The sequence below is a fragment of the Hyla sarda genome, chromosome 1, assembly GCF_029499605.1.
Source record: "Hyla sarda isolate aHylSar1 chromosome 1, aHylSar1.hap1, whole genome shotgun sequence".
Classification (NCBI taxonomy): domain Eukaryota; kingdom Metazoa; phylum Chordata; class Amphibia; order Anura; family Hylidae; genus Hyla; species Hyla sarda.
In genome coordinates this window covers 501,976,862-501,993,809 of record NC_079189.1, presented here as the reverse complement: position 1 = coordinate 501,993,809, position 16,948 = coordinate 501,976,862, and the positions used below count along the sequence as shown (strand labels likewise).

Genomic DNA, 16,948 nt, shown 5'->3' with positions numbered 1-16,948 from the left:
CACAGAGGATGAAAACTTTCATCGCAGTTTAAAGCTGGTTTAATTCTTTTCTTACTTTTTCTTGTGTGCTGATCTTGCTTCATTTTTGCTGTTGTAGTAATATCCATTAGACAATGGATATTTATCGCAATTCTGCAGCTTTTTCATTATGGCAATGGTATGGTTTTTGGCCACACCTCCTATGCTATATGTTAACATAAAGCATCTCTATACGTTGGCCTAAGTCAATGTTAACTGCTGCACTGATTTGATTGGAATTTGTACTTTAATGTATAGATGTAAAATCTCTCTTAGTGGACACCTCCCAATAGCGGACACCTCCCAATAGCGGACAGTTTTTTATTCCTCGGCATAAAAGTCCCGTAAGACTTAATGTAGACACTCCCAATAGGGGACAAAACACTTCCAACAGGGGACAAAATGCTCCCAATAGGGGACAACAAGGCTTTTGTGTCAGCCCTACCTTGTACACAGGACTGCTGTCAGGGGGGTACAGCCAAAACCTCAGTAAGGGGCCCAGGCTTCCCAGCACAGAAGCAGAAGACCGCTGTTTAAACAGTGGTCTCCTGCTTCTGTACGTCTGCTGGCCACATAATTTCCCTAATTTTACCACATCTTATTTTACCACAAAAAACTGGAAAAAGGTATGTTTTAGAGTACAATTCCAATAGCAAGAAAGAAGTACAGGCAACTCACCACGTTGTAGATTTTCACTCTGTGTTTATTGCTGGGACATGCAGGCAAAGCGGCTTCGCGCCGCACCGGGATGCCGAACGCTAGTGCGTATACGATGACAGCTGTTTCTTTCCACTTGGGAACTTCAACAGATCGTCCCAAGTGGAAAGAAACAGCTGTCATCGTATACGCACTAGCGTTCGGCATCCCGGTGCGGCGTGTAGCCGCTTTGCCTGCATGTCCCAGCAATAAACACAGAGTGAAAATCTACAACGTGGTGAATTGCCTGTACTTCTTTCTTGCTATTGGAATTGTACTTACCCTGAGTTTCTATGTACATGAGCACCACCACACAAGATTCACCAACTTACTGCTAGCTGAGCTATACACATAGACTGAATAAGGGGGATGCATTGAGGGATAGCAGTGCCGACACGCTTTACCGTTACTGAAGCTCGTATGTATTAGAGTATGAGCCTACTGGTAAATAGTTTTGCAACTGCTGGAGGCAACGGGGTCAGGAAGCCCTGAGATATAATAGATATGAGATAGATTGATAATTACATAGATCAGTGTTTCCCAATCCGGTTGGATCAAGCTGTTGCAAAAGTACAACTCCCAGCATGCCTGGACAACCGGGAGTTGTAGTTTAACAACAGCGCGAGACACCCTGGTCAGGAAACATTGAGAAATTGCCCATTTACTAACCACCGCCCCCCCCCCCCCCCGCTCCACTAATAGGGGAGGGAGAGAGCATCCCTCTCTGCTCTCCACCCAGAGAGGCCGCGGCCCCTGCATTGTCATTAACCCTTAAGGACCAGGCCAATTTCCACTGTAGGACTAGAGCGTTTTTTGCACATCTGACCACTTTCACTTTAAGCATTAATAACTCTGGGATGCTTTTACCTTTCATTCTGATTCCGAGATTATTTTTTCGTTACATATTCTACTTTATGTTAGTGGTAAAATTTTGTCGATACTTGCATCATTTCTTGGTGAAAAATTCCAAAATTTGATGAAAAAATAAAAAATTTAGCATTTTTCTAACTTTGAAGCTCTCTGCTTGTAAGGAAAATAGACATTCCAAATAAATTATATTTTGATTCACGAACACAATATGTCTACTTTATGTTTGCATCATAAAGTTGACATGTTTTTACTTTTGGAAGACATCAGAGGGCTTCAAAGCTCAGCAGCAATTTTCCAATTTTTCACAAAATTTTCAAAATCTGAATTTTTCAGGGACCAGTTCAGGTTTGAAGTGGATTTGAGGGGCCTTCATATTAGAAATACCCCACAAATGACCCCATTATAAAAACTGCACCCCTCAAAGTATTCAAAATGACATTCAGTAAGTGTGTTAACCCTTTAGGTGTTTCACAGGAATAGCAGCAAAGTGAAGGAGAAAATTCAAAATCTTCATTTTTTACACTCGCATGATCTTGTAGACTCAGTTTTTTAATTTTTACAAGGGGTAAAAGGAAAAAAATTGTCTCAAAATTTGTAACCCAATTTCTCTCGAGTAAGGAAATACCTCATATGTGTATGTCAAGTGTTCGGCAGGCGCAGTAGAGGGCTCAGAAGGGAAGGAGCAACAATGGGATTTTGGAGAGTGAGTTTTTCTGAAATGGTTTTTGGGGGGCATGTCACATTTAGGAAGCCCCTATGGTGCCAGGACAGCAAAAAACCTCCCCACATGGCATACTATTTTGGAAACTACACCCCTTAAGGAACGTAACAATGGGTCCAGTTAGCCTTAACACCCCACAGATTATATATATATTTTTTTTCACTAAAATGCTGGTTTTCCCCAAAATTTTACTTTTTTACAAGGGGTAATAGGAGAAAATGCCCCCCAAAATTTGTAACCCCATCTCTTCTGAGTATGGAAATACCCCATGTGTGGACGTCAGGGCCCAGAAGAGGAGGAGTCACATTTGGATTTTGTAAAGCAAATTTTTCTGAAATTATTTTTGGGGGGCATGTCAGATTTAGGTAGCCCCTATGGTGCCAGGACAGCAAAAAAAAAAAAAAAAACACATGGCATACTATTTTGGAAACTACACCCCTTAAGGAACGTAACAAGGGGTACAGTGAGCTTTAACGCCCCACAGGTGTTTGACGACTTTTCGTTAAAAGTTGGATGTGTAAATTATATATATTTTTTTTCACTAAAATGCTGGTTTTCCCCCAAATTTTACTTTTTTACAAGGGGTAATAGGCGAAAATGCCCCCCAAAATTTGTAACCCCATCTCTTCTGAGTATGGAAATACCCCATGTGTGGATGTCAAGTGCACTGCGGGCGCACTTCATGGCCCAGAAGAGAAGGAGTCACATTTGCAAATTTTGCTGAAATGGGGGGGCATGTTGTATTTAGGAAGCCCCTATGGTGCCAGAACAGCAAACCCCCCCCACATGGCATACTATTTTGGAAACTACACCCCTCAAGGAACATAACAAGGGGTACAGTGAGTCTTAACACCCCACAGGTGTTTGATAAATGTTCATTAAGTGGGATGTGAAAAGGAAAATTTTTTTATTTTTTTTTACACTAAAATGCTGGAGTTACCCCAAATTTTTCATTTTCACAAGTGGTAAAAGGAGAAAATGTCATCGTAAATTTGTAGATAAATTTATTTGGAGTAAGGACATAACTCATATCTTGATGTAAGCAGCTCTGAGGGTGCTCACCAGGTTTTGGAGGAGTAGGAGGGCAGTCAGGGTCCTTGAGCTTTTGTATTGCTGCCTATGGAGCCAGAACAGAGGGACCCCCCCCCTAAAGGGGCATTACATGGGGTAAATAACTGGGGTACACTAACTAAAATGGGGTACAGTGGGACATAAAATAGATTATGTTCCCAGAGTGATGACCCAGAGCATAGCCGAAACCAAAAAATATGCCCACCCCAAACCCTATGCTCTGATTCATCATTCTGGGAATGTGATGTGTGTGGCCGTCATCCCTAACCTGTTGCCTCAAATGCGCACCCCGCTCAGGTGGAGAGAGAGCGCTGCGCATTTGAGGCAACATAAAAAGTCCCCGATGATAGGGACTCAGTGACCCATTTTTGGAAAAAATACCCCCAGAGGTCTTATCAGGTTTTTTTTTTATATAAGAGTTTTTTGAACAATTTAGTGGTTTTATGGGGTTGAAATTTGCAATGTACTCTGGACTTGGTAAATTGTGGTCAAATTATGGAAAATTTAAATGAAAAGGGAAAATTTAGTACTGCATGGAAGTGTGATACTCCCTGAAGCAGTTTTTAATGCAGAGGCCCGGATGATCGGGGCAAGTGTCACATTGAGTAGTGGTGTCCTTCCGAATCCCCCTCTTGTAACACACTCTGCATCTTTTCTGGGTTCGTCCTTTCTTTCCAGTGTGGGGGACTTCACCTGGAAAGTGTTGGCCTGGGACGATCCTGGCACCTATTACTTCAGTTCCTTGGGAAGTCCGGCCTGCTCTTTCCCGGTCGCCAAAGATCAGGACCTTTAGGACTTCTTCTTGGAACTGAAGGTATGTCCCTGTGTTGCCAGCGTTCTGGTACAGTACAAAAGAGTTGTACATGGCAACCTGTACCAAGTAGGCAACAACTTTTTTGTACCATACACGGGTTTTCCGCATGGCCATGTATGGCTTGAGGACTTGATCATAAAGATCAACTCCCCCCATATACCGATTGTAGTCCAGAATACAATCGGGCTTGAGGACCGTTGTTGTGGTACCTCGCACAGGGACAGGTGAGCTGCCGTTACCATGAATAGTGGTCAGCATAAGGACATCTCTCTTATCCTTATACCAGCAACAGGTTTTCATTGGTAAGGGCACGGGACTCACCCTTGGGCATAAGTGTCTGCAGAAAATTTAGAGGGAGGCCTCTCTGGTTTTTCCGCACGGTCCCACAAGCGGACGTGGATCTGGCGGCAAGGGATGTGAACAGAGGGATGCTGGTATAAAAGTTGTCCACGTACACGTGGTAACCCTTATCCAGCAATGGGTGCACAAGCTCCCAAACGATTTTCCCACTAACACCCAGAGTGGGGGAACAATCTGGGGGTTCAATACGGGAATCTCGTCCCTCTGGCGGAAGATGAGTCTCCCCTTAAAACTGATAAGAGACTCATCAACCGAGAGCTCCATGAGGGGTATGTAGGCCTCCAAAAATTTGGCCCCAAAGTGATCGATGACCGGCCTCACTTTGTAAAGCCGGTCATAGGTGGGATCACCTCGGGGTGGACATGCCTCATTATCTGCATAATGGAGGCAATTCCGAATGGCCTCGAACCGCCTCCGTGCCATGATCATACTGTAAAGCGGGTCTGGTAGAAGATGTCCCCGCTCCAGTACTGTCTGACAATTGGCTTTTTGACCAGGCCCATATGCAGCAAGAGGCCCCAAAATGTCCTCATTTCTGCTGCATCAATGGCGTACCATTCACTGGGCCTGGCCAAAACAGAATCGGGGTGGTGGGCGATAAACTGCCTGGCGTACAGATTCGTCTGCTCCACCATGTGATTGACAAAACTGTCACTGAAAAAAATAACTGAAATAGTCAATTTCAGTGAATGCAGAATTGTCAATCCGAATTCCGGAGTCGCCAACAAACTCCGGAACCCGTGGCTGATAACCCTCTGGGGGTCTCCAGACAGGTTCACCAGAAGGGGGCTCCGGTAAACTTGTCTGGGGGGTCGAACTCCTAGTATGAGCGGCATCACCACTCGCACTAGTGCCGGCCACTGGGCCACTTTCATGGGGGGTGCGTGGCCTCGCCTGGCGGCGTCTCCGCCGCCGTCCAGGGGACTCATCATCAGTGCCAGATGATGAGGAGGACGATGAAGAACACAGGAATGTAGGATCTTCATCGTCCTCACTGGCAGATTCGGAGTCGGAGGCAAGAAAAGTGTATGCCTCCACTACCGAAAATGCCTGGTGAGCCATCGCCTTTTTTCTACGGTTGTGGGGGTGGGGGGAGGTGGGGAGTTAGGGTGTGTGTGGGTGGGCAGGAGAGTATGTAGTGCGTGTTTGGTGTGACTGTATTATATAACGGTGTGTGATATAAAATCACACACCGTTATATGGGGTAGAAAAAAAAAGCTGCTGCGGACCAAAAAAAGGGGGGGCAAATCGCAGCGCCCTGAACCCCTAATAGAGCCCAGGTCACACTGAAAAAACTGCAGAGGACCCTTGGAGACCTATTAGGGGGTCAGGGGGGGGATTTTTTTTTTCACTTTACTTTCCCTACCTTTCCCTTGGCTGGATTCTTTCCCTGTTCTATGGGGGCTTCTGATCTCCTGAGGGGGCTCCGATCTCGGCCGAGGGGGGGTCCCTGGCTTCCTCCTGCAGCTCTGACCGCTGACTGAACTCCGGGGGAGCTGTAGGAGGATGCTGTTAACCCCTCCCCTGCTGGCTGCTATTGGCTGGAATATCGTCCAGCCAATAGCAGCGATCCTGGGGGGGTGACAAAATCGCCACCTCCCCATAGATACAGGAGGTGATCGGGGGTGTATCCTATACCCCCGATCACCTTGTATCTCCGGGTCAGCGGGTCACCCATGACCCGCATCACCGGAATCGCAGTAAATCGCAAGTGTGAATTCACTTGCGATTTTCTGCGATCGCCGACATGGGGGGGTCTGATGACCCCCGGGGCATTTACGCGGGGTGACTGCTGATCGATATCAGCAGTCACCCCCGTTCGGTCCCCGCCCGGCGCACGACAGGGACCGAAATTCCCACGGACGTACGCGTACGTCCTTGGTCCTTAACTACCAGGATGCTTAGACGTATGCGTACGTCCATGGTCCTTAAGGGGTTAAAGAGCTGGGGGCTGAATAAAAAGAAATCAGTGCCGCAGCGGTGGGCCACCTCACAGGCTCGAGTGCTCCACTTTCAGTCCGGCCCTTCTGTGCCGTGGCTGCTGCATAGGAGCACAGTGGGGGCCCGGGCCCCTAACTCTGGTACTGGCTTTACCCCCCCCCCCCCTGATGGCGGCCCTCACTCGAAATGTGCTCAAAAACTCTGCTTATAATAGAGTAAATACGATATATATTAAAACATAAGAAAGAATTTAAGGTGGCACTCGCGGTACGATAAGCAGAATCTTCTTTATTCGGTTCGGTGCATTAAAACATGAAGCGGGACTTGCAGTGCGTTCAAACAACAGCTATTTCACCTGAGAAGCGCCGGGAGCGGTGCGAAATAGCAGTTGTCTAGCTCCGCTACATGTTTTAACGCACCGAATAAAGAAGCTTCTGCTTATCGTACCGTGAATGCCACCGGAATTTCTTTCTTAGGTTTTGCCATGAACTGTGTATTCTCTGAATGGTAGAGCACCGGCATAACAGAAAAAAAGGATCTGTCTTTCCTATTACCACCTCCAGCAGCACGGCCGTGTGAAAAGATTACAGATTATCAGTGCCGGCTATCTTTCGCTTTCTTTACTTTGTTGGTATATATATATTGCATGCCAACTTTTTGTGGTTAATGGCAGCAAGAGTTTTATTATTATCACTGCAAAGTTACATTATGAAATTATACAGCTTAGGCTAATTTCACACTGCCACTGTGCCGGCCGTTAGGATATTTTTTTATTATTATTTTTTTATTTTTAGCTTTTAACGGCAGTTATCGGGGCGGGGCACAATGGGAAATAACAGGTCCTAATGGATCCCATTTACTTTAATGGGATCCTTTGGGTGTCGTTATTTTGTAGCGGTAGAAAAAGACTGCAAATGCAATAATTTTTCTCCCACTATTTCCCTGGGCTCCCCTGATGTGTCCTAATGGCAGGGTGAAAGAAGCCTTAGAGTTTTAAACCTGTTTATAGTAAATAGCATGCAATTTAAGGGTACCTTAAAACTCAAAGCTTTATTAAATCCATATAAAAGTTCAAATAAGCATACAGTCTCAAGATAAGGAAACAGAGGACTTCCCACGTCTTGTGGCGAACCACTTAATCAGAAGTCTAAGAAAACTTATAAAAATAGCTCCACATCAGTGCATAAACATCTGCCGCTGGTCTGTACTAAAGTGAGAACAAATGAAACACGAGTAGAAAAAAGCTCACAAAACTAGCGGCATGTTAGTAATTTAACCCCTAATGTGGGCATACATATATTCCATTTGTATACATAAAGGCAAAATTGTTAACTACTTAGTAAGTTATTATGCAGCAAAGTAACATGAGAGTAAGCACAATATAGCACATAGCGAACACAGGATGTTGTGAACATGGTCTTACACAGAGGCCACACCCATAGTTAACATCTAACTGAATAGGTTTGCAAATTCTTAATAAGTTACGATACAGCAAAAAATTATGAAACCTTAACTTTTGCAAGTACCATGTTCTAACCACTCCATCGTACATGCTATTGTATATTTTTATTAACATTTGTTTTCACTTTAGCACAGACCAGTGGCAGACATTTATGCACTGATGTGGAGCTATTTTAACAACAGTGAACACAGGTTTCCTTAGACTTCTGATTAAGTGGTTCACCACAAGACGTGTGAAGTCCTCTGTTTTTTTGTCTTGAGACTGTATGCTTTGTTGAACTTTTATATGGATTTAAAGGGGTACTCCGGTGAAAACCTTTTTTTTCTTTAAAATCAACTGGTGGCAGAAAGTTAAACATATTTGTAAATTACTTCTATTAAAAAATCTTAATCCTTCCAGTACTTATTAGCTGCTGAATGCAGCAGAGGATATTCCTTTCTTTTTGGAACACTGATGACATCACGAGCACAGTGCTCTCTGCTGACATCTCTGTCTATTTTAGCAACCATGCATAGCAGATGTATGCTAAGGGCAGCATGGTGGCTCAGTGGTTAGCACTGCTGTCTTGCAGTGCTGGGGTCTTGGGTTCAAATCCCACTAAGGACAACAATAAATAAAGCATTATTATTATAATAACATTAATGGAGAGAACTGTGCTCGTGATGTCATCAGAGAGCTTTCCAAAAAGAAAATAGTTTCCTCTGTAGTATTCAGCAGCTAATAAGTACAGGAAGGATTAAGATTTTTTAATAGAAGTGATTTACAAATATGTTTAACTTTCTGCCGCCAGTTGATTTAAAAGAAAAAAGGTTTTCACCGGAGTACCCCTTTAATAAAGCATGCACAATATAACACGTAGCAAATAGCAAACTCAGGATATTGTGAACGTGGTCTTACGAAGAGATCACACCCATAGTAAATATCCAACTGAACAGGTTCCTACCGCCTATGTGAGACACTATGAATTAACCCCTTCCCTTCCTATGACGTACCGGTACATCATGGGTCGGTGAGGGGAATAGGACGCGTGTCGGGTCCGCGTCATAACCTGCAGATCCCCGCTGCTATCAGCAGCTGACATCTGCTGGTAATGATGGACATCAACATTGGCTGGCTCCAATGTCAGTCATTGAAATGGTAAAGAGTACCTTTCATGATCTTGTTAAATGTTATAATCCTTCCAGTTCACTGCCCCCATCATGATGAACCACCCCCTGCCTTTATTTTTATTATTTTTTAGTTTTCTACCTTGATATTGCTCTGTATTTTCTCCTTAGTCTCAGTCAGATTCACAGACTGGGAAGGGGCGTTCCGTAGTAGGCGTGACATCATCTAAAGCCATAGAGGGTAGAACTTTCTCCCTCACTCTGCTACACACAGCCCAGAGCAGATCAGTGTGAGATGAGCTATGATTGGATAAGGCTGCGGTTTTGACGAGAGTGCCCATTTAAATGCCGTGATCAATAGTGATCACAGCATTTTAACATTAAATGCTGGTAATATCTGGGGTCTAGTGGTCCCATCTGCAGCTCTATTAAAACATTCTCCCCTATTAAAAGTTCAAATCACCCCCCCCCCTTTTCCCATTGTTCAAATAAAACACTGTAAAAAAATAAAATAATAATACACATATTTGGTATAGCCGCGTGCGTAATTGTCCTATCTAATAAATTATGATGTTCCTGATGCTGCACGGTTAAAGGCGTAAATGCAAAAAATATTTCAAACGCCAAAATTGCTGATTTTTGGTCGCATCACGTCCCAGTAAAAGACATAATAAAAAATTGAACAAATAGTCATATACACGCAGAAGTGGTACCGTTAAAAACTACAGCTTATGGGGCAAAAAATAAACCTTAAAATACCTCCATAGGTGGAACAATAAAAAAAGATTATAGGGGTCAGAACATGGCATTAAACAAACTTTTAATTCTTTTCCAAGTTTGGTATCATTGGAATCGTACTGACCAATAGAATAAAGATAAAACTTATCCCACCCAAAAAAGCTTTGCCAGTGGAAAAATAAAAAAGTTTTATGGGTCTTAGAATGTGAGGAGCAAAAAAAGTGAGGCAAAAAAAAAATTTGCTGGGTCATGAAGGGATTAACCTCAGTAGGATAATACCATGACATGAAATAGAATTGTCGGGTAATCACAGGAGTGTGGACCTAGCACAAGGAAAAAACAGCAGACATTTATAAGCAACATATAGTGTATTGATGGGTCACATTTTTCTATAGAACATATTCTTAGGCACTCTTCAGAATCCCGATCATCAGTCTTATATTTCTTCTTCCAATCCGCATATATATGTTAGCTTTATAACAGCTGATCATATAAATTTCTGGAGACAAATCTGTACTGAGAATTATTAATGATTTTTAATCAGTAACTAAGAATCAAATTGTGTCTTAAGACCAGATGGTTGTCTTGTTGCCAACACAAAGATCCAGAAGTTCTTCCTGTTAAGAAGCTTTCTATGGAGGTCGCCACCTCTCGTAGGGGAAATCATTTTCTCTATTCCACTGATGCTTAAGTTTGATATGTTTCCTCTGTGCCTCTCTGAAGTGCCTAGAGAGAGCAGAAACACTGACGCCACTATTGACAGTGTCTGCGAATACGTGTCTTTAAACTATTTGTTGTACAGTCTACATTGTTTGCAGCAAATTTTACAAGCGACCTACTATAATACACATTTTGTGTTACAATTAATAAAACTCTTTAGTTCAAAAGTTTTTCTGTTGCAAATGAACTGAACTCTGTGGTCTTTTTTATTACTAGACAGGTAACACACCTAGTGTTATGGCACTTTTGGTTAACAGTACACATGAGCCACGTCTTACCAGTCTTACTCTCCACATTACTGAACTCACTGGGTGATAACAATCACATTTATACTGTCACCTCATTTATACCATCATGGGTGATCTTTCCCAAAGTGTTATACTGCTTGAGTATGGGAATGTAATACTATTCGATACTAGAAAACTTTTGGCTGTAGACAACTGTGGTAAAGGTAATTTTTGTCTAGATCATAAGCTCTATTTCTAACTTTTTCTCTACAGTGAGTGTTGTAACCTCTTGGTATTATAGTAAATACAATAGAAGATTCTAACACTATGCTTGATATTCTTCTTTTTTTTTTTTTTTTTTTTTTTTTTTTTTAGCATGGATACTTTTCTGGCACTTTTGTTTATGGGGCCAGTCTGGCTATATGGTAGCAATGGGATGCTGCTGCACTGTGCATACGGTGGAATTTCTGTAGCGTAAATCCTGATTACGGAGTCCTCATGGAAATGCATTGCTGTCTATGAGACGCTGCATTTCCGAGCCGTCCTAGTGGTCTGAACGGTCCGCTGTCATTTGAATGTATGTACAAAAATTTTCTGTGCGGACATTCCACCATGCGATCATAGCCCTACAGCATGGTTAATGTGCTCCCTCCGATGGTACTGTAGAATGTAGCCACTTCTGTTGTTAAGATGGGTAGCCATCTGTGGAAGGAATGATTCTGCTTTAAAGGTGTACTCCGGCAATAAACATCTTATCCCCTATCAAAAGGATAGGGAATAAGATGTTATATCACGGTGATCCCGGTGCTGGGGACCCCCATGATCTCTCCTTCAGCACCCCTGTTTTTCAGCTGCACAGATCTTTAGATGTTTAGAGATGGATTACTCCTTTAAGGCAAAACCCTTAGAGGACTTTTTGTCGTACTGATAGTATTATGTTTCAATAACCATTCAGTTTTGTTTTTTTAAATTTAATTTTTTATTTTAAATTGTTACAGGGCGATATAGTTCTGAAAGTGATGTGTGGAGCTTTGGTATTCTTCTATGGGAAACCTTCAGCTTGGGAGTGTGTCCGTATCCAGGCATGACCAATCAGCAAGCTCGGGAACAAGTAGAAAAAGGTAAAATACAGTCGGTTTTACAGTGGTAAAATGCTTAGTTTTATTTTACTAGAAAGCATACTGTTTACAGTTAGCAAATTATGGGAGTTGAAATATTCAGCACAATATTTAGCCCAATATTTAGCACTATGCATTAAAGGCAACATGACTCTACAGTCTAGCTTAACTTAAAGGGGTACTCCGCTCCTAGACATCTTAACCCCTATCCAAAGGATAGGGGATAAGATGTCAGATCGCCGGGGTCCCGCTGCTGGGGACCCCGGGGATCGCTGCTGCAGCACCCCCGCTATCATTACTGCGCAGAGCGAGATCACTCTGCACGTAATGACGAGCAATACAGGGGCCGGAGCATCGTTACGTCACGGCTCCGCCCCTCGTCAATACACGTTTATGGGAGGGGGCGTGGTGGTCGTCACGCCCCCTGCCGTAGACTTGCATTAAGGGGACGGGCCGTGATGTCATGAAGGGTGGAGCCATGACGTCACCCTGCTCCGGCCCCTGTATCACCCGTCATTACGCACAGAGCGAACTCGCTCTGTGTAATAATATTGGCGGGGTGCCGCAGTGGCGATCCCCGGGGTCCCCAGCAGCGGGACCGCAGCGATCTAACATCTTATCCCCTATCCTTTGGATAGGGGATAAGATGCCAGGGGCGGAGTACCCCTTTAAAGGGAAAGGGAGACAAAATACTCAGCTCTATACACTGTTCTGTACAATGACAGGTACCTGTCTTACATCACTTGCACATTTATTATAAATGTTATACTTTGCTCTTTACTGAGGCTCAACCTCTTTCACATTCCAAGCCCAACTTGATGGACACTTTCTGTGTGCTTCTAAAGTTAAGAGGCCATAACCCTCTAAGATTTGTTTTTCTGCCATACACACACACACACACACACGAGTTCCGCTGAGTCAGTTACTAGGGGGTCATATCCCCATTTTGCATTCAAGCAAGCCTAAAAACTAAAATAATTTTAAGAACAAAGGCAAGAAAACAATAATTACTTAAAGGGGTACTCCACTGCTCAGGGTTTGGAACAAACTGTTCCGAATGCTGGAGCTGGCGCCGCGAGCTTGTGACGTCATAGCCCCGCCCTCTCATGCTGTCACCCCCCCAGTGTGAGCCTATGGGAGGCTGTCATGTCCCATCCCATAGACTTGCATTGAGGGGGTGGGGCGTGACATCATGAGGGGGCGGGGCTATGATGTCACAAGCTCCCGACTCGTTTGTTCCAAACGCTGAGCAGCGGAGTACCCCTTTTAAGGTTGAGAAAGGAAAAGAAACGTTTGTATCCATACAGTAGCTTGTGTTACAAACCAAAATGAATACTCATTGCCCAAAATATTCATAGTTTTGAGGACATCAACATTGAGTAATCTTTCATATGAATATTCCATGCAAATGACATTATTTTACATACCTACTGCCACCAGTCAAGACTTATAGTAATAAATAGGAATGAGCGAATCGAATCTGACGAATCCAAATTTTTTAACGAATTTAAAGAAAATTTTTATTCGTAACGAATCCGAATATCGCCGCGATTCGATGAAACAAATCTCTTCATTAAACTCCATTTAGTGCGGTCCAGGCTCCGGGGCATCTAAAATGGCGATACCAGATGTGAGGACATGGGTCAAGGAACTCTGGGAAGGCAGGATGGCCCTGAATGGCATGCAGCCTAATCGGCAGCCATCTTGAGGCCCGCCATTCCAGCTTTTAATTTCAGTTAGAGCGTTTTATTGCAGAGAGAGAGAGCAGTGTGTGTGTTCCACAAGCCGTAATCACTGCTATTAGTGCATAATAATACTGTACTGGGCTGTACTACACATCGACTCTGCAGCATTAAGTGTACAACAACTCTAAAGCTAGCAGGGGCCAGTTGGGGTGAGTATGAAATGCCATAGTCACCTGATTTCATTCCCTAATACAGGTTGCGTAGCGGAGCCTAATGTCCTCTCATAAGTGGAACCAGTGCATATATAGGTGGTGTACTTTCTTTTTTCCTGCCAAACTAATTTGGGCCAACTTACTGTGAAAGGCCAGCCAAAGCTACACACTTGTTTTTGAAGCCTAATACAGTTTTAAGCGGAGCTTATTGTCCACCTCTCATAAGTGTAAACTGTACGTACACCTACGTGGTGTTCTTTATATATTTTCCTGTTAAACTAATTTGGACCTAGTTACTGTGTAAGGCCAGCCAAAGATACACACTTGTTTCAGTAGTCTAATACAATTTAAAGCGTAGTGGAGTGTATTGTCCTCCTCTCATAAGTTCATACTGTACGTACACCTACCTGGTGTACAATTTTGTTCCTTTAAAGTCATAAGGGCCTAGTTACTCTGAAAGGCCAGCCAAAACTACACACCTGCTTTTGTAGCCAAATACAGTTTTAAGCGCAGTGGGGCATATTGTCCTCCTCTCATAAGTGTAACATATATGCACTCAGCTGGTGTATGTCGGGCAGAGAAGTGCCAGAATGTGCACAGAGGAGTGGCAGAGGCCTAAATTCATCAGGCAGAGGTTGCAGCGAGAGGCCTGAGCTCCCGATATCAGCTAGCGGTTGTGTCTCGACCAGCAACCCATTTGCCGTCATTGATTGGTTAACAATGTCATCCACTTCATCACAAGTGACATCTGACATCCCCAGTCAACAGTCGGTGGGTTCCTCAGACACAATCCTCAGTTGGCATGGCTCGGGAGCAGTCCCTGTCCTCCAATTGTCTCTGACCTATACTGTTCACTCCCCCACAGAAGTATCGTGTGCTGTGGGTTCCACTTTTTAGTGTGGATGATCTACCAGAGGACAGTCGGCAGCTACTGCCCAGCCAAGAAGTGGAAGAGATATCTGCCGCTTCCTCCGCTAGGCGGGCAAGTAGTGATGAGGAGAGTGGCGTGGGAGGTGGTGTTGCTAGCGTTCAGGTTCCTGAAGCAGACACTGTTGAGGAACCTGAGGAGGACATCAGTGACGTACAGACACAACTCGATGATGATGAAGCCGGTCGAACTTTGAAGCCGGGTGCACAAGTGACTTCATCATCATCAGGAGAAAAGGGTTGCATGTTGCCCGTGAGGCAGCAGCTGAGCCAGCATGGTGGTAGCTTGGTTGGCAATCAGCATGGGGGCAGAAGTGGGTAGTCTGAAGCCAAACATGCCTGGGGTAGACCACCTGCTTTGCAGCAGCCTACCTTCCGGGGAGGTAGTGGAACTGGGGTTTCTGGAGTTGACAGCAGTAGCAGTCAATCAGTGCGGACTGTTGGGGGGAAAATCTGCTACTCGGAGGTGTGGCAGTTTTTCATCAATCATCCGGAGGATGTTAACCTGGCTACATGAAAGATGTGTCGACAGAAGGTGAACCATGGCCAGGGTCTCAATGTTGGCACCACGGCCCACATTGCATGCAGTGGCACACTGCTCCCTGTTTCAGCCAGCCAAGGCTCCACAAATAGAATTTGGGTTTCTGGTGCCCGTGGATAACAAAACTGGATACAATAGAAATAATCCCACCACTCGTCTGATTAATGCTTTGTCTCTATTTCATTTAAGCATGCGATATTACAGATAATAAGATGCAGCACGTGTTACGGCTGATAGCCTTTCTCAACTGCACAATAACCAACACATAAACACGTGTGTGTGTGTGTGTGTCTGTGTGTGTGTATATATATATATATATATATATATATATATATATATATATATACGCTCTAACACATCATTAGTTACCATGGAAAAAATTTACAAAAGCACAAAGAAAGCTGGTCATTCATACATATACATCAATCAGTTTGAATGTGGAGAGTCACTGCTCCTATCTACAGTCATGACTGTAAATGTTGTCACCCCTGAAATTTTTCAAGAAAATTAAGTATTTCTCACAGAAAAGGATTGCAGTAACACATGTTTTGCTATACACGTTTATTCCCTTTGTGTGTATTGGAACTAAACCAAAAAAAGGGAGGAAAAAAAGAAAATTGGACATAGGCAAAATTGGTACCCTTAACTTAATATTTGGTTGCACACCCTTTGGAAAAATAAGATTTAGATCTGGACTCATTGCTGGCCACTTCAGAACTCTCCAGCTCTTTGTTGCCATCCATTTCTGGGTGCTTTTTGACGTATGTTTGGGGTAATTGTCCTGCTGGAAGACCCAAGATCTCGGTCGCAAACCCAGCTTTCTGACACTGGACTGTACAGTACCACCCAAAATCGGTTGGTAATCCTCAGATTTCATGATGCTTTGCACACATTCAAGAGTCCGGTGCGGGCTCGGAACTTCATGTTGCATCAATAAATCATCATTTTATCACTGTGGGCTGCTGTTACCACATTTTTCCTGGGAAAAGAAGCGCCAGTTGGGAAGTTCCCCCCCCCCCTTTTTATTGGATTGTATCCACGATCTCACTTGCACACATTCAAGGTTCCAAGTGCCAGAGGCAGCAAAACAAGCCCAAAACATCATTGAACCTCCAGCATATTTCACTGTAGGTACTGTGTTCTTTGTAGGCCTTATTCTGTTTTCGGTAAACAGTAGAATGATGTGCTTTACCAAAAAGCTCTATCTTGGTCTTATCTGTCCACAAGACATTTTCACAGAAGGATTTTGGCTTACTCAAGTTCTTTTTTTCCAAAATTTAGTCTTGCTTTTTTATGTCTCTGTGTCAGCAGTGGGGTCAATCTGGGTCTCCTGCCATAGCGTTTCATTTCAATTAAATGTAATTTAATTTAAATGTTAGTTCCCACTGACACAGATGCTCCCTGAGCCTGCAGGACAGCTTGAATCTTTGGAACTTGTTTGGGGCTGCTTATTCACCATTCGGACTATCCTGCGTTGACACCTTCCATCAATTGTTCTCTTCAGTCCACGCCCTGGGAGATCAGCTACAGTACCATGGGTTGCAAACATCTTGATAATGTTGCGCACTGTGGACAAAGGCAAATCTAGATCTCTGGAGATGGACTTGTAACCTTGAGATTGTTGATATTTTTCCACAATTTTGGTTCTCAAGTCCTCAGACAGTTCTCTTCTCCTCTTTCTGTTCTCCATGCTTAGTGTGGCACACACAGGCACACAATGC

The 16,948-nt window shown here is 43.7% G+C and overlaps 1 protein-coding gene across 6 annotated transcripts in view; it reads left to right on the top strand.

Annotated features, from left to right (window-relative positions):
- FER (FER tyrosine kinase) overlaps positions 1 to 16,948 on the top strand; it is a 312,225-nt gene that overhangs the window by 281,196 nt on the left and 14,081 nt on the right. For all 6 annotated transcript variants that reach the window (XM_056537490.1, XM_056537495.1, XM_056537491.1 and 3 more), the window contains one exon: positions 11,743 to 11,865. In XM_056537490.1, the coding sequence (XP_056393465.1) occupies positions 11,743 to 11,865 (123 nt within the window). The remainder of the gene's footprint in view (positions 1 to 11,742; positions 11,866 to 16,948) is intronic.